Consider the following 19,054-nt stretch of genomic DNA (forward strand, 5'->3'; position numbering starts at 1 on the left):
ATAATTCTTTAATGGAATCCTAATGACTTTGGTTAAACATAAGAGTTACTAACTTTTGTTCCTGAATTGACTTGATAGATATCCATTGGTCTTTCATTCGATTTCTCTCTTTCTCATCGTGTTCTGCATGTGTTCATTATCCTTTTATGTTCTATACCACTAGAGAGGAAATGCTAAAGATTAGAAGAAGGTAACTGCCGGTAAAGGTATCGGACTTTTGCTGCGTGCTCCCAACGCTAAGTTGGCTCTAACTTTTTTCAACTTAATAATTTGCTTCTTCTATTTAGTCTCAAGAAAGTTAATGGATTTTTTTTTATGACCCTGGGGAACGGTCTCGGAAACCCAGCTACCTTGAAGCTTATGAAACACCTTACAAGCCTCATAAACCGATTAAGTTCAAGCCTTTGACATGTGTAGATGGCCTTGAATCCGAGTGATTTACACATCGTCGGCAAGATTTGAACGAATAACCTGAGTTGGAAAATCCCTCGAGACCTCATCTAACCATGCCAATCTTGAGGTGCAAAAGTTAAATGGATCTTTAACACACTTTGGGCCCCTTTGTTCATTTAAATGGACTTTTTTAAAGATTGGCATACAAGATAATCATCAAATTATGAAGGGTGGGGGGGAGTGTTTCAAAATCGAAAGTTTCGTGGGGTCAAACTAATCAAATAAAATAACCAGTACGTTAATAAATAAGAGAGAAAACGGAAATCACTACTCATGATGACAGATTGCTTGAGGAAACAAAACTTTCCCTAAGTGGAGCATATGCTATAAAAGTGTATAGAGTATTATCGTCCCAAGTTTTCCATCGTGCTCTCTCATCCTTCGAGATAAAGATTAGGTAAAATTCAAAATGGGGATAACGAATACACATCGTGATAGATATAACTCCATTTAGATGGTCGGCAAATTTGAAAGTCAAGAAGCTCCATGATACAAGCTGTAGAAAGCTTTTGCCAACTTCTGATACAATCGACAGACGAAACCCCCAGAATGGCCGACCAAAAACACCTCGAAAGTCCGAGGGGGTCCGGGAAACTTAGTCGGAGACCAGGGTCCCTCTCCCGGAAAGCCGGTGAAACAAAGGTGCCATGGACCACCCCATGCTTTGCACAGAAAGCAAGACACGTATTGACCTGAGACAATAATAACTCCCAATAGTCGGAAACCAAAACACGTCCCTCTTCCCTTGGTTATCGTGCTACGCAATCATTCTGTTCGATCAAGTCAATCGCGTAACAAGAAATTATCGACCCGGACGACGGTCTCTTGAGGTCGGGAAAAGAGAAGCAGTGAAACCATACTTGAGCCCTTGAGATGGAGCGAACTTTTGGACAGGCTTTAGAGTGTATATTCGAGAAAGTTTTTGGGTTTTGCAAGAATTTATCATTTTGTATTCTCGAATTCTAAAAGTACAAATTTGCATCTTGAGCTCGGCAGAATTGTAAATTCATTTAAAAAATCTTGTCATTTCTCTTTACAGAAGTACCAATATTCTTCTTTCACAATAAGTTTAGGATTGATTGGGCAATTTTTCCCCTCTTTTTGCACCCATTTAACCATAATATAGGAAATCCTAGTAGTCTCTATTGTCATAATCTGTTGTGTCTCTTAATTATTCTGTCTCTCTCTCTCTCTTCTCGTATCACGCCATGCTTGGACAACCTCAACCCAATTAGGCCGACATTTGTGCCATGGCTAGGGTTGAGCAAAAAAGACCGAGAGTCGGAAAGTCCAAATCGGTCTGATTTTTCATGCTCGAATAGGCTTGGGCCGAGATTTCATGCTTGTTCTATTTTTTTTTTCTAGCTAGTTGAATCCTTTAGGCCAAAGAGACCGGAAAAGACTCGGATCGGCCGAAATTGATTTTCAATAAGAAAAAAATCTTAGAAATATAAACTATGCAAATATATGGCCTAATACCCAAAACACCTCAAACTTTAGCTTTTGTGCCAATTTTACCTTTTGTCTTATAAAAAACCTCCAACTTTAGGTCATGTCTCAATTCTATCCTGAACCTTTTTTTTGTCCCATAAAAAACTCTCAACTTTAGGTCCAGTCTCAATTCTGCCATAAACTTTTTTTATCTCATTAAAAACCCTTAACTTTAGGTTCAGTATCAATTTTACCCTAAAATTTTTTTATCTCATAAGAAAATCCCAACTTTAGGTTTAGTTTCAATATTACTCTAATTTTTTTGTCTTGTAAAAGATCATCAACTTTTACTTGAGTCCCAAATTTGCTCTCCATTAACCCTCTGTCAAAATCGCCCTTAGGGATTTTGTGCTTGTCGATCTCTCGTGTTTGGGAATGTTTCATCTCTCATGATTGGAGAGCGCTCGGGATGCTCGAATAGCTTATGCTTGAGAGTTTTCCATCTTTCGGTTTGTCAATGAGAAATTTTGGACGGAGGTTAATGGTAGTAGATTTGTGACTCAAGTTAAAATTTGTGGGTTTTTATGAGACTATAAAAATTTTAGGATAAAATTGGGATTGGATCTAAAGTTTGAGGTTTTTCATAGGACAAAAAAAAGTTTAGGGTAGAATTGGGATATGACCTAAAGTTGAGAGTTTTTTAAGGGACAAAAAAAAGTTTATGGTAGAATTGGGATTGGACTTAAAGTTGAAGGTTTTTTGTAAGACAAAAAGTAAAATTGGGACAAAAGTTAAAATTGGAGCTTTTTTAGGGTATTAGGCCGAAAATATATAATAGAAAGTATACTATTTATGTTCCAAACACTTCAATAAAGTCGTAAATAAGTTAAAAAAAACACAATCTAGATCAATTAAACGAGCATTAATGTGCCAATATGTGTCTAATTTGAAAAAGTGGCCGAAATCATTAAAAAAGTGATATTTGAGACCGAAAGTGTAATAACTAATCCATTATGAATTTTCCCAAAAAAAGCGGGGGTAGGCTTGAACTGGCCTGGCGCCAACCAGTTTTGTTCGGTCAAGTACTTGTCTTGTATGAACGGTCCAGGCCCAAAAATGCCTTGAGGCTTGGCCCGTGCCCAACCCTAGTCGTGACGTTGAATCAAAGTCATGGACGTGATGGATGGCTTCGTTGAGCTTGTTATCGGCCGCGATGATCTTGGATCGAGGTGCTCAATGTCCAAGGTTGCGATTGCTACGACGCCCCCGGAACAAGGTCTAGGGAGTGTGTAACAGTGATATGAGAGTAAGGGTTCTTGAGAAGCATTCCATTAGGGAGAAGACATTCTAGTCAATTCAGCTTTGTGCAGCATGGTCGAGCGAGTAAAATTATGGAGGACACAAAGTGACAAAACACACTGAAAACTCGGGTATATGCTCTTGAAGTTTGGATAAGTCTAGTGTTCATTACTCGGAGGAAAGAAGGAAAGACAGAGCTGTCAGTTCCCAGCTGTTGGATACGACAGTGGTGAAGTTTCACTGAAACAGACAGGGTTTCACCCACGAAGCTATTCAAAGTCAAGCACCTAAAAACAGGGGCGAGCAGCGACGCGAACTTAGGGACAGCACCAGGGGCCCAAGTCTTCTTTCCTCCTCTCCCTCTCTCTTCATAAGTTCTCCTCTAATGTCAGAAACTGTATTGATTGACGTAAACTTTTTAAGGTACAGCCTCCATGATGTTGTCCAGGAAAGATGAGCACACGCTGCCGTGATCATTGGCGTTTAGTTTCTGAATTTTTTGACTTTTGTGTTCAAGGTAAGAATGACCCGTGGCTTTGAATAGCGGGAAACACCGTGAATCGTCACGGAGACATTAATTTTAGGACGGCGCTATTTTCACCTCTTATATGATCAATACATTCCATTTTTTATTGAAAAAGCAAAATTATCTTCAATGATGCAATTGCCTTTTAAAGAGTGTAGCCCCAAATCAATTTACTTTCTTTATTTTATTTTATTTTCATTTTCTATTTAGGATCTAGTTACGATAATTAAGCAATTCATGTTTTTTTTATGGATAATCCGTATATATATATATATTAAAGGCACAATGTTTTCCTTTATATTTTTGGATTTTACTTCCGTAGAAATAAGTTTTGTCGAGTAAATAAGTGATGGTGATATACACAACAAAAGTGAAAGTTCATAAATAAGTGATATTGTTAAAGAAGTGTCTATGTTAAAAATTTTCTAGATTTTACTTGACAACGTAGAAAAGAATTAGGTTTCTTAGAAGATTTTATTTTCAATAAAACTAATTTAACGAAAGTGATTGATTAGAATTAATCAATTTTGTATTTTTTTTTTAGTCAGACCAATCAATTTTGTAGTTGATTGCCCAATTCTGATTATAATCGAAATTCTTATTTTTAGGGTGACCACTCCCACTATGGCTAAAACACTCCCTTTTATAATGTTTTGACAATATTAACCTTTATGGTCATACCTTTTTTTAGCATTCTTCAGTTGCTTTTGTTCTTTTTCTTTTCTCTCTCGACCACTTTCCTTCTTTTCATTTATGTCTCGCTCTTCTCTCTTTCTAAAACATTCCTCTCCTCCCAAATTTGTAGAAATCACCTCCTCACCCAACTAGTCCTCTTCCATCTCCATTTCTTCAACTCAAAGCTCAACTGTAAGTAAAAAAACCCATTCCGTATCTGTTCACTCCCATTCCAATCCTTTCGCTATGTGTTATTCGTTAGCCCATTTCGCATCAATCTCTTTCATTGATCAATCACGAAGACAAGAAAAAAAAACCATTAAAGATTCAGATCCAAGGGCTCCCAAAACCTCATCAAGTTCATCAGCAATGTTTGCTTCTTCGTCTTTGTCTTCTTGGTCCTAATTGTCACCATCATCGCCGATTCGCCATCACCTACCAGCCTCTAAATACATGGCTCAATTCTTCCCCCTCTCACTAAGTTGTTTACGCAAACCGAAAATGTGACCGGTGAGGATTTGCCTCTCTTTGCCCTTGCGGTCTCTCCTACTTCCGCACCGATCTCAATTACCAAGCTACCACCGCTGGTGATTGCGAGGACTGAAGAGGTGATTGCGAACTCAACTCTCAAGTTCGAGCCTTTATGTGATGAGGTGGCCCTGTTGCCCGTCAATTGGTCAAATCTCCATGTTCTGATAGGCGTTAAGTTCAATGCGGGAGCCTTTACGTCTATTATATTCATGGGTATCAAACTCCAGTTAACGATTGAAAAACCGATGAGTGCAACACATGGTGTGGACGATAGGTGAAAGCGACAAACCACAAAAGAGAGTGTTCTTTTTTTTTTTGACAGATACCACCAAGGCTTTAACCATGACCAAAATTATGAGGGAATGGAGAGAAGTAACGAAGAAGGAGGAAAATGGGACTCACGAGAAAAAATAAAGAAGAAAACAAACGGAATACCACAACCAAACAAAAAAAGCATGTTTAAAAAAGATGGGATCCACAAAAGTTAATATTGTCAAAATACTATGATGAGGAGTTTTTTAGCTATGGTGGGAGTGGAAAAAGCGTGTCCCTTTTTTTATTGGGTTATTGTTTTTTTCTCTAATGCTATTTTCCCCATTTTCTGGTAGAGAAAACCAGAGCTCCTTTTATAATTGAAAGTGTGGAGGATGATGGGTTTGGCATCATTGATAGAAAATAGAGGATGACGGGATGTATGGAAGAAGAAGAAGAAGGAGCGGGAAGCGTAGAAAGAAGAGAATAGCTTATAAGAGAGAACAAAGAGACAATTTGCAAGAGCGGAGAACTGAGACGTTAAAGGCGTGGAAAGAAAGAAAGAAGAAAGAAAGTGGAACCCGTAAGAAATAAAAGAAAAAAATAAAAGTTGACCAAATAATTAAAAAAGATCACTTTTATAGAGTTGTACCAGGAGTGGTATGCCCCAGTAGGGATACTCTCGTCATAATACAAAAAAAAAAGTGTCTAAGCTAAAAAAAAAGGAGTGGAAAAAGTGCGGTCCTAAATTTATAGTTAAACCGAATGTATTCATTAGATTCTCTTCACCTTTATTTGTGTTTAAGTTGTTTTTAAGAATGATGGTTTCCTAGCACAAGATAACTAATAAGAAATATACAACTCTTCAACAGGGTAGCTAGTTGGCTATCCGCCAAATAAACTATTTTATTGGAAAAGATGGACACCAACTTTGTCCCAAATGGAAAAAATAACAAAAAAGGAACAAACTAAACAAAAAGAAGGAAATGAAAAAGGTAAGAAATAAACTTAAATCAAGAGTAAGCCCTATATTTGACCATAGTTTTCGTTGTACGGGTAGAATTGTAATTGAAAATTTTTAAGTTCCCAAAGCTTGCTAAAGTGGGATCCGCCAGAGATGATGTGGTCAATTCAATGTGGTAGGGGGTACGTCTATGCAGTAAAATATGGGGTAAAAAAATGCTCGAGCCTTTAGTATATGCTACTTATTTTGTTTCAGATTTCAAACGTGGCTTAATGTATCGGAATGTTTGAAGCTCATTAGAATGCTTTCTTGAGCTAGACTCATACTGTTTGATCAGCCAGATGTTTGAATAGTTGTTTGAACAATGAGTTACATCTTTGGCAAATCATACATATATAATTTTACACATAACAAAGCAGTTAGTATAGCCCACGAAACAATATTGCCTTTTCCATCATAACGAGCTATACTTTGCTTCAAGCCAAGGTTCTTGCTCGATTCTGACTTATCGAGTTGTATTTCCCTTGCTGTGAAGGAGTTCATCTAGACAATTTTTTGTGCATTAGACTACACACTATCATTCTTTAGTAGCAAGAGAGTTTGAGCCGGCGGGAATTGATGGAATGATTTTCCATGCAAAATGCATGTAACGAGACCGAGGGCTCAAAGGGACCACAACGCGAAGGATAGAGTTGTGAGTCAGTGTCGTTTAGGCTCAATTATCGGCTATGATGATTGCATTCAAAAGCTAAGTATGGAAACCACTCAAAGTGGAAGGAGATAGTGCAAATCCATGCAAAACACGGTTCCGTAAGCGCCCCCATCTACCCTTGATTTGAGAATATGAGGGGGGGGGTGGGTTGTGGAGGAGGCGACGGCAGGGTACAGCAACAATGGGCCTATGACGGAGGAGCGCGGGTGCGATAAGGAGCAAGCGGCCACGAGAGGGACACTGGAGGCTCATGTAGAGGAGCGGAGAGAGTTATGACTCTAGGAATTTGTTTATAAATTCTCATAAAGCATCGCCACCGACTTACCTCACAATTGCAGAGGATCTCAATCCTGGGTGATGGCTTGTCCGAAAACTTAAACTTATAACAAAGTATGACAACACTTTCACATTTTTATACAACTTTAGAAATAATAGATTTAGTTGATTTTCCAATGTGAAAACTCGTCAAAGACACATGGAAATCACGGCTAGTAAATTTCCTCACCAACTACGCGAATGGAAGCTGAAGCTCCCTTAAAGTCTCACTTACAAATCTCCTTACATAGTGATTATCTCTTTGTGAGGTATAACCATGTAGAAGCTTGCAAAATAGTTTCATGACATTATAAAAGTTAACCTTAAGCAAGTTTCGAAAGTAAATTACTGGTTAATAAGTTTTGCAAGAATACAATAATATATGATATTATCGCAATATCATACATTAATCGGCCTCATTACAACACCTAACATTGCTAATACAATTCGTCATCTATCAAAGGATTTGATAACTTCAAATATTAGTTATTCTCTCGCAAAAACATGAAAAAAAGGAAAAATCGTGTGACTCGGACCTCAGAGTTAATTTAGCACACAGCAACCTTTCGTATTCATAAGTTTCATTCATGTACACTATTCCGCAATGAGAAAGTGCAGAACCCCAACAAAAGTCAATATTATCGGTCGTCTCAAGTCTCGAAGCCAAAAAAAACGTGACTGAACTGTAGTATGTGTTCTTTCCATGCAGGCAAACGTACATTTCAAAACCCTCGTTTTTCTCACTCTATGCCATTTATGTCCACAAATGCATGAGATTTTCAACAAAAACAGGATTTACAGCAGCTCGGTCGGTGAACCAGAGTGGTACATTCTGTCAAATCGAAATTGGTTTCTTAGATAGAATTTCATATATGGGTCGCATGCTTTTGCATCGGATCTCACAAGAAAGGTGTGAAGAGAGATCGAAAAGATGATTTGTGAGATCCGTTTAACGCGTTTGTTACCGATGTCTTCTCCATGTTTAAGACACCAAATCATGCTTTAGTCTGTGTTCGTTTGGCGGAAAATATTTTCTGGGTTTTCCGGTGTTCGGGGGCGGAAAATAACTTCCTGGGGAAAATATTTTCCACTAATGAAAAAAATCCTTCTACAAACTGGGGAAAATGATTTCCTCTTTTGAGAAAGAGGAAATCATTTTCCCTTCTTTCTTGTTTGCCCTCACGTTGCCCTCAAGCCCTCTCACCCTCTCGCCCTTGCCTCCTCTTGCGTCGCTCTCTGTTTCCCATCTTTCTCAGGCCTTCTTCTTCTTCTACCTCAGCCAGTCGGCGGCCGGCGACCGGCGAGCTCGGCCTCTCCAGACCCTCGCCGATGACCTCGGGCGAGGTTCGCCGACGTCCGGCGAGGCCCTAGCTCGCACGGCCGGCAAGCTCGGGCCTCACCAGATCCGGCGACCTGGGCGAGGTCGAGCTCGCCAACCTCGTGCGAGCTCGACCTCGCCCAGGTCGCCGGATCGGGCGACCTCGGGCGAGGTCGAGCTTGCCCAGGTCGCTAGATCCGGCGACCTCGGGCGAGCTCGACCTCGCCCAGGTCGCCGGCCGGGCGAGCTGGGGCCTCGCCGGCCCGTGGCAACGCTCGAGCTCGCCTCTAGCCGGACGTCGGCCGTGGCCGGCGACCTGTCGGAGAAGAAGAAGGAAAAAGAACACAGCCGGCGGCGATCGTTGCCGAACGCCGGAAAATATTTTCCGAAACTTTTTCATATTTCAGCTGAACACCGGAAAATTGTGTTCCGGAAAAACATTTTCTAGGAAAATGATTTCTGGGAAAACATTTTCCAAAAACACAATATTTTCCGCCAAACGAACGGAGCCTTTGATTGCATTTGATTATCTTTCTTGTTTTTCCAAAGGAACAATAAAGCCCTCTGACTCTTATTAGAGATTCTTCTTAATGAAAGATAATTAAGATTGGAAGTTGAATGCTTATCACAAGCAAAATTAACCGGAGATGACGGTATAATCATGAAGTGTTCGTTCTTCTAAATTGAGATGTTATAGAGAATTTTAATCTTGAGGATTCGATGCAGGGCTCATTAGGAAATGTTTGTGTGTCCAACGCCTTTTGTAGTGGGCTTGATCAACGTCGTCTCATGTCCTTACATCATCCGCTCAACATTTTATCATCTGTTCTTGTATTTGTATGATGAACGTCGCTCGTTATACTTAGAATTCAAGATTTTATCGGTCTTTAATTGCCACATGTGTCTCGATCTTACTCGATGAACTTGCTAGCATTTTCACCATAAAGCCCCTTCCATGCATTCATCCATTCAAAGCTTATAGAATTTGATTTTTCTAGTGACCTTAGTGTGCTTGCCGGTTAGAATTAATTTCTTTTCCTCTCTAGCATAAAGCTATTTAGCATTTACCATCACGTGAATTGTGTGGTTTTTCTTTTCTGTTCATTAATTTTGAAGTTATAATTTATGCTAATTGAAGTTGTGATCGGCAACAGCAACCTAGAGGAAAATAAAGAAAGCATTTTCAAAGAAGTGCTCTAAAGTCCCTCTCTCAATGGTAAAAAATGTTAGAGATAATTAGGGATTTCTCTAAGATAATTTCTTATGTTAGAGATATTTGATAATTATGTTGATTTTCAGTTTCTCTCAAGATTGCATGTATATCTCTTTTTGATGGTGCATATTTTGATTAATATATTATCTTAGATAATCATTTGATAAAACCTATAAATAAGCTCATGTTTTGTTCTTCAATGCACACGCCTTTCTCCACAGGCACCCTCCGCATCAGATACCTAGGTGTCCTCCTTGTTACCAGAAGGCTCATGTACGCGGATTGCAAGAGGTTGACAGAAAAGATCTTTAAAAGAATAGAACGATGGGGTGTGAATCATATCAATTATGTAGGACGACTCTAGTTGACCAAATCAATACTTATTTCCATCTGCACTAGTTGAATGCAAATGTTTCTACTCCCAAAGCAATCTATCTTTGAGATTGAGAAGAATATTCGACACTTCCTATGGGTTGGAAATACATATATCCCATAAAGTTACATAATAGTAGTTTGCTCACCTAAAAATGAAGGAGAACTAAATCTGCTCGATCTAAAATTATGTAACAAAGTATTACTAGGTCGCTTGTTATGGACCCTCATCAATTATCCTTCCTCTTCCCTACGGAGTAATGGGATTTACAGCATGTACTTCAATTATGCAACTTGACATTAAAGGCAATATGGCTTGGAGTTGGAGATGTTTTCTGAAGTTGAGACCCGCTCTAACCTCAATCATCTCTAGCTCTAGATACTGCTGCAAAGAGGTATATCATGAATTCAGACAAGTGGGACCAATTGTGGAGTGGTGCAATTTGATATGGATTAGCGATATTAGCAAACATAATTTTATATGCTGGTTTGCCTGTAAAGATAGATTAACGACAACAAAGGTCATATCACGATGGAAGTATATGGTGAAGTAAAGATAGAACTTATTTATTCTTTGAGTGTAACTGGACTGAGAGTATATGGTGAAGTATCCTCAAACAGAATGGTTTCTGACGTTCTTCAGGAGGATAGGATTTTGAACTTCATTGGATGATAAGAGCCACAATGGTCAACAATTTGGTAGCGCGGCTCCTCAAGGTATCCTTCTTAGCGACCATATATTGTATTTGGGCGGAGCGCAATCATAAACGTTTCCAAAATAAGTCAATTGAGATGCATTTTCTTTGGGCTAGGATAGATATAATTGTAAGAGATAAGGCTTCACTTTTCCAGAATTGTAGACCCTCCTAGACAAATATGTTTTTGGCAACTATATGGAGGCTTCCTACCTCCATATTCTCGCATAATTAGCTTTGTTTGTAATGTTGGGAGATGCTTCTAAGCTTTTGTACTTTGTTAGAAATATATTGTCTGATTCTGAGTTTCTTATATCATAATCTTGTTATTCTGATTCTGAGTATCTCTCAGATCATAATCTCGTTATTCTGATTATGAGTATCTCTCAGAATCATAATTTCATTATCCTAATTATGAGTATCTCTCATAATCATAACCAGACAATTTATTTACATATTTATACCAGAAAAAAATGCACAAAAATATACAGAAAAGATCAGAAGTGTCAAAGTCAAACTCATGATGTCGCAAGGGTGTCCCAGGCCTTGCCCTCCACGGCTTCTATTTATAAGTGGCCAAGCAAGTGAAAAGCTCTATCTCTCTCTCTTTCCCTCCCCCTCCCCTACACAACCTTGTCTCTATCCATCCTAGGACATCTACCGACATATACTATAGCTTTAAAAAATTGCATTCGTGAACCACTTTTGGAACACTACTTGTGAGCAAATGTTGTCTAGGAAAGCTAGTTGCAATTCCCATGGTCAGGACTCCTATTATTTCCTTGGGTGGGAAGAGTATAGGAAAAATCCCTACGATGAAGTTAGAAACTCAAGTGGGATCATCCAGATGGGACTCGCTGAAAATCAGGTTTGGTTGTTAATTGTTCTTCGTCCATCTTGTGATTTCAAAATTGGATCACATTTGTAAGATAAGATAAGATTTTCATCGTAAATCTGTCTTTTTCCTGACGTACTGGGCTAAATGGCTAGAAATGTACACACATATGTTTGGATATACATTGTGACGAGCATTTCATACCGCATACGTGGTATCGGAGCATTTGATTATAAGCAGGATATATTTTTGGACCATGCTATCGGCCTAAGTTCGGCCTGCTCGAGTGAACTAGAAATCATTCTTCCACTTTTGGTCTATTCATTTTAATTTTCACAAGCGCTCTAGTGTGATGGCACATCCCTTTCAATTAATGAGCAACATCATTTCTATTCTTCTAGTACACTTTCAATTATTATGAATATTTCGTCTCAACACACTTAGGTAAACACAGTTGAATCTAACCCAACGTGCCTGTCACATAAGTGTTTGCTATATTTCAAAGGATAAGAAGCATTGCATGGTACTATGGCAGTCTCAATCGTCATCATTCACCTGTGGACGCTGAATGTCCAAGCTCACAGGAAAAGGTGACCGATCAATAATTTGTGAACTTGCCCACAGAAAAATACAGGAAAGAAAAAAGCCCATAAAACTCTCTAATTTCTAGCAAAATAAAGTTATTTTTCCTGAATATTATTTGCTAAATGTGTATTGATCCAGTGAAGTGGTTCGTTTTTGCACAGCTCTCTCTGGATCTTGTGGAGTCATGGCTTGAGAGCAACCCGGAAGCAACTGGGTTCACAAATGGAGAATCCACATTTAGAGACATTGCACTCTTCCAAGATTATCACGGCCTTCCCGCTTTCAAGAATGTAATGATCATTTTCGACCATGTCGATACGTGTTGTTGTATAAAAAACGGCCTTTCAAACTTCTGCGCGCATACATCGTTGTGCATCTAGCGTGAGAAAATTCGATTAAAATGAGAACACATCGTAACGTTGAGGAACAATATTTGGCTCCTGTCTGGATAGAAGTTAGGCAGCTCCTACCAATTATGTAATTTGCAACTTCACTAATCAACCTGTCCTTTCCCTTTTCTTTCTCGTTCCGCATTTTGATCTCATCACAGCTAATCACAGCAGCGGACTGACGTATAAAGGCTCGTGTTTGGCTGCGCAGGCTCTGGCAGGTTTCATGGCGAGAATAGGAGAGAACAAGGTTTCGTTTGATCCGAACAATCTGGTTCTCACTGCAGGCACAACTTCGGCGAATGAAATTCTCATGTTTTGCCTCGCCGAACCTGGCGATGCTTTCCTTGTTCCGACCCCGTATTATCCCGGGTAACCTTAAGCATCCCTCGCTTTCTCATCGTTTCATTCCAAGCATGTTGATATCTTCAGAGTTTCATTCAGATATATAACAATCGTGTTTCATTGTACAGCTATAACAGTAAGTAGGCTACGATAGTGTATAAAATGAAGCAGATATTGTTTGAGTAGAGTATTCAATCTAATAGGTCAAATTATAAACTCGCTTCAAGAAATTATGCAGAGACTGGGCGTGAATCTAACTTATTTATGCACTTTTGATGGGTTTGACTCAGATAAAAGTCTGCCATAATTTTCTTCAAAATATTTGTAATTGCGTCATGCACTAAGATCTTTTACTAGATCAACTTTATTTGACAAATGACATGACAAGAATCATGTGGACTAAACTTTGGAGTCCATTTGTTTCGCAAAAAATCAACAATTTGGAAAATGTTCTCCTGATTTTAATCATTTCTATCTCTTTGTTAAATAAATCAATGGAAAAATGTTCTTGTGATGAATAACAATTTAAGCTAGAACATTAAGTTGATATTGAAAACATTTGCTTTTAACTCATTTTTTTAAGGACATAAACTATCTAAATTTAAACTTTTTTTGTTGTTGCAAATTATGCATTTTCATGGCTGAAAAAACTATTCTTAATGACATATGGGATTAGCACATTATTATGTGTACATCCACACTAAGAAAGAAATGATTCTCATATATCAATTAAAGATGCTTCGGCCATGGTGTGTTGGCACACTTTTAAAGAAAACAATCTTGTCTGGACTCAGTCCATACAGTGGATTGAGTGATCTCAGCTGATTCCATCTATGATTGACTGTGTCTGAACAAGATTCTGACATTTGAAATTATAATAGTTTTTTGGAAAGTTGCTATTCTCCTTGATATCTTGCCTTGGCATTCTTGTTTTTGACAGATTCGACAGAGACCTCAAATGGCGAACCGGAGTCGAAATCATTCCCATACACCGCTCAAGCTCGAACGGCTTCAAGATCACTGAGTCCGCCATGGAAGAAGCTTTCGAGCATGCCCAAAACCAGCTGAATCGAACGGTGAAAGGCCTCTTGATCACCAACCCTTCTAACCCGCTTGGCACCACGATGACCCGCCGCGAACTGAACCAAATCATTCACTTCGCGAACACCAAGAACATCCACGTCATTAGCGACGAGATCTACTCAGGCACCGTCTTCGACTCACTTGGCTTCATCAGCATCGTCGAGCTCGCCTCGCAGCATAAGAGCTCACACAACAAGGACGACCTGTTGAGCCGCGTCCACATGGTTTATAGCCTCTCCAAGGATCTTGGCCTGCCCGGGTTCCGCGCTGGGGCAATCTACTCGCACAACGAGGTGGTCGTCTCGGCAGCAACCAAGATGTCGAGCTTCGGCCTCGTCTCGTCGCAGACTCAACACCTTCTCTCAAGCATGCTGTCCAACGAGAAGTTCGTGCGGGAATATCTAAGTGAGAACAGGACGAGGATCAAGAACAGGCAGCAAACGCTCGTTTCGGGGTTAAAAGATTTAGGAATCAAGTGTTTGAACAGCAATGCCGGCTTGTTTTGTTGGGTCGACATGAAGAAGTTTCTGAAGTTGAACACGTTCGAGGCCGAGATGGAGTTATGGAGGAGATTGATCTATGAGGTGGGGTGTAATGTCTCGCCCGGTTCGAGCTTTCACTGCGTCGAACCCGGTTGGTTTAGGATTTGCTTCGCCAACATGGACGAGAGGACGATGGCCGTAGCCATGCGACGTGTTAGGGTCTTCGTCGACTCCATGCACGCAGAGAGAATCAAGAACATGAAATCACAGTTTGGCGAGGGAGAGAGGAAATGGTCGGCCTTGGCCTTGCCCTGCTCTCTGAGATTCGAAATGATCGAGGGGATGGAGATTTGATCTACGTGGAGTAGTCGAGGAGAGATGATTTACATGGATCGTTTTGAATTAATTGGGAATTTACTAAATTGTCGACATGGATTAGATGTTGTGTCTTTGGTAATCGCGAATGATTTTCAATTTAGTTTAAGGTAAGAGCAAGATCACTATTTTGCTGGTTTGTGCGCCGTCTGAGTTGCTACATCCTAGTCAATTTCTGTGCACTACTATCAAAATCCGTCGATTTTTTATTCGTATCGTACCATTCAGTTCACTTCGAAGTTTAAGCGATACTATTTACACAAAAAATAAACAACTTTTGATTATTTATCGACATGTGATAGACGTAGTTGAATAGAGCAAAATTTGGTCATTCCGCAATTTGAAGAGAATCAACAACTTGCCGATGGAGTCATAGATGACACATAACGTGAAGTCGACAAGAACTTTGAAGTTGATCAACGAAATAATCGATATCAACAGCAAGTAATCGACATGAGGATAGTTGTTGGGTGGTTATTTTTATTGTGGCTATTTTATGATTGTTGTAACTTCTTATAAATAAGTATTGCTAGATAATGAGAGGCCATGGATTAATTTCTTGTGGATAATGTAACTTCTCGTAATCATTATGAAGTTATTTATTTAAATTTAGTAAACGTTGTGTTTAACAGTGAGGATTATAACTACCCCGAGTTTGTTCATTGTAAACCCCCCAAACAAACAACAAAACCCTTTTAATTATCTTTCAATTCATGTATCTTAACCGTAGTTTCCATATATTTCGTTTTTGATTGAAATTCGGCATGTATCTTAACTGTAGTTTATAGACGGCAGTGTCAAGATCCAATTGATTCCTTGTTCTAACCATTGTACTTTCTCAAATCAACTAGTCCTATTGGGCATGCCAGAGAGATATTTCGCATGAATTGGATTTCACGACGATATATCTTTTATCAAAAATCGTTCTTTGGTATTTATTTGAACAAATAGGTTTTGTGGCGATTCTTCATAAGAAATATTATAAGTACACAAGGGAATCGATAATTTCATTTTAAAATGGAACCGAAAGTACACAAACTTTGTCAGAGTTTAATTGACGACGAGGCACCCAAGTCCTATAGCAAAGATGCTGTTGGTTGTTTATGTGTAAAACAAACAAAATAATGCCTTTTTCCTTTGTCCCACATAGAAAAGTTTTGAGAAGGTGAGTCACTTTATATGTGTGAGTGTCTTCTTCTTTGTTAAAGTGAAGACAATGCGGTGTGGACTAGATTTCTTAATACCCGCGTGCGAGTGCGCGATTATTAGGCACACTTAGCACTTAATGCGCTCGCAGATGATAATTAGCACTAATCCTTTGCGGTTATTTTTTATTAATTAATTTCGAAATTTATTATTTAGCCTAACGGTTCTCAGGCGTTCTTACAACATTTGGAAGAATTGTGTTCCTTCGAACATAATTACTTCACCTTTGGAAGGTTATGTCTTTTCGGACATAACTTCTTCAACGTTGAAATGTTGTATTTGTTCAAAGATTATTTTTCAGAATTTATAAAATTCGGATTAATAAAAATGATTAAAAATATTATTCTTTTATTTTATTAATATTTTATTCCGAATTTTCATATATCTTTTTTCAACGTGACTTTTTATTTCGTACCAATTCACTATACATATTTTCGATGAAGGGACGCCTTTGTTTGAAAGTGTGTCATTAGTGAGTCAGTTTTTACATAGTTGAATATTAAGTCTTTTCATTCGGATTTTTAGACACTTTTTTCATTCAAAAAACAGCAGCCATTCTTTCTAATTGTTTTCCTAGAGAGACCTTGGAGATATACCGAAATTGCTATTCGGTATTCTTAATCGAGACTTTGTTGTATCCTGGAGGAAATTTGCCGATGACCATTAGCAATTTCATGGGGTAAATAATTCCTTAAAGAAAGTGATATCATGCCTCAAATTCTGACTTCGTTGTTCATCCCGTTTGAAGTTGAAGTTTCTTTTCTTCTACAATTCGAAGGAGCATATTTTTTCCAACAGATACATGTCGGAATTTAATCAATATGGAAACTACAGTTAAGATATAAGTCGGAATTTACTCAATGATGCGAATCCGGAAGCTACAACTGTAGTATAAGAATTGAAAAATAATCAAAAGATAACATATTTGTTTGTTTGTGTGCCGGAGGAGCTCTTTAGTGGGCAAACGCTAGTATTTATAGTGTTCACAACATAAGTGCCTACGAGTAATTCTTTCACAGCTTTAGCCATGCTTCCACGTCTCTGAGAATCTTGGTTCCATGTTCTCACGTAGCCATGATCTTACCTCCAGGTGGTTGTTCCCTAAAAACCGCGCCTCAATCTCATACACTTTCTTGCCGAGTTAACTCTATTCCTTCCTCTACAATTTGCTAGACGTTATTACTTTATCTGCTATTGATTTTAAATTTGAATAGCGTAACTGAACTTTAGCGCCTTCCAAACATTCAATCTTCACTTGGTGTCTCAATCAGTAATCTTTCAATCCCCTTTCAATCGGTGATCTTGTTGACCAACTCTACCATGATATTGGTCAATCTGATCCATGGTTATTGATGTACATTAATATTAACAACAATTTTTATGGTCGAATCAGAGAGACAAATTTAAGTTTGATGTAAAACTATTCAGGGAAAATTGTCAAATCAGTCCTAAACCTATTGTACGGCGGCCAATTCAGTCCTAAACCTTTTAAATTCTTGCCAATTGAGTCCTTCCGGCCAATTTTGGCCGGCCGGCGCTGACGTGGCCGCCGGCCGGCGCAGCGTGGCCGCCGGCCGCGCAGCGTGGCCGCCGGCCGTCCGCGCGCCGGCGTGGCCGCCCGGCCGTCCCGGCTGGCGTGGCCTCCGGCCGGCGCCGGCCGTCCGGTCCAACGGTGACGTGGCAATTTTTAATTATTTTTTTTCAATTTTTTAATCTTTTTTTTTCTTTTTCTTTTTTTTTTTTTTTTTCTGGTTTCTCCCCTCTGGCCGGTCCGGCCACCGGCGGCCGGCCAGAGGGGAGGGCCGGCGAGGCCTCTGGCGAAGCTCGCCCCGCCGGCCACCGGCGAGGCCTGGCTGGGCGAGGCTCGGCAAGGCGAGGTCGAGCCTCGCCGTCGCCTGGGTCGCGACGGCGAGGGCGAGGCCACGTCAGCGTTGACCGGATGGCCGGCGCCGGCCGGCGGCCACGTCAGCGCCGGCCGGCCAAAATTGGCCGGAAGGACTCAATTGGCAAGAATTTAAAAGGTTTAGGACTGAATTGGCAAACTTAAAAGGTTTAGGACTGAATTGGCCGCCGTACAATAGGTTTAGGACTGATTTGAGAATTTTCCCAAACTATTCATTATGACTAATAATGAGGGAACACCTAAATTTTTTTTTTGTGAAAAAGAATATATCTTTTTTTAGACATTACGAGGAGATGAACTATAGAGAAGATAACTGTACTACACAAAAACAGAGGATTGAATGAATGAAGCACGCTTAGTTTCATTGATACTTTGTAATATATATATATATATATTATAGAGATATTATCATCTGTAATCATGGTGGAATTTAAACAAGATAACAATTTTATCTACATGAAAACTTAATAAAAAGGCAAATCAAGAAAAGATCTCTAAATAAGCAACTCGTGAATGCTCTGCTTGATGTGCTATCATTATGCTGATTTATAGAAGACTATGCACTATGATCATCCTGATATTCTGCAATTTGATTTGTTACTTCAATAAGTACTCCTTCCAGCAGTAGATGTCAACACAATCATCTTCTAAATAATCAACTCGTGAATGCTCTGCTTGACGTGTTATCATCATGCTGATTTATAGAAGATTATGTACTATGATCATCTTGATATTCTGCAATTTGATTTGTTACTTCAATATGTACTCCTTCTAGCCGTAGATGTCAACACAATCATCTTCTAAAATTCTTTACATACAATTTCGAAATCAACTGTTCCCCACCAACCTGGAGAGCAACCAAACTCTCCACACATGTAATCATTCTACTACCGTAATTGGAGTCAACTTCAACTCCAAATTCTTCAAACTTCTCTCTACTTAAATTATACAAAATCAAAAGGGTATGTGACTTCAAACGTAAATCCACATAATAACTCTTGATGAAGAAATGTTCTCCTGAATTCGCTAATCTGAGTAGATGATACCGAGCAATGCTTCTTGTCGTTGCTCCAATCGTGTACAACTTGATCCACG

General features: G+C 39.3%; 1 protein-coding gene across 1 annotated transcript; it reads left to right on the forward strand.

The window, feature by feature from the left end:
- The first annotated feature begins 11,483 nt into the window (after positions 1–11,483).
- LOC115665733 (1-aminocyclopropane-1-carboxylate synthase 3-like) lies at positions 11,484–14,964 on the forward strand. The gene is made up of 4 exons (XM_030587573.2): positions 11,484–11,624; positions 12,338–12,466; positions 12,777–12,937; positions 13,851–14,964. Exons 1-4 carry the CDS (start codon positions 11,484–11,486, stop codon positions 14,827–14,829), a joined length of 1,410 nt encoding a protein of 469 aa, XP_030443433.1. The 3' UTR covers positions 14,830–14,964.
- Positions 14,965–19,054: the final 4,090 nt, after the last annotated feature.

The sequence above is a fragment of the Syzygium oleosum genome, unplaced genomic scaffold (assembly GCF_021117445.2).
Source record: "Syzygium oleosum isolate NSW1041296 unplaced genomic scaffold, Sole_v2.1 Sole_v2.05, whole genome shotgun sequence".
NCBI classification, from domain to species: Eukaryota; Viridiplantae; Streptophyta; class Magnoliopsida; order Myrtales; family Myrtaceae; genus Syzygium; species Syzygium oleosum.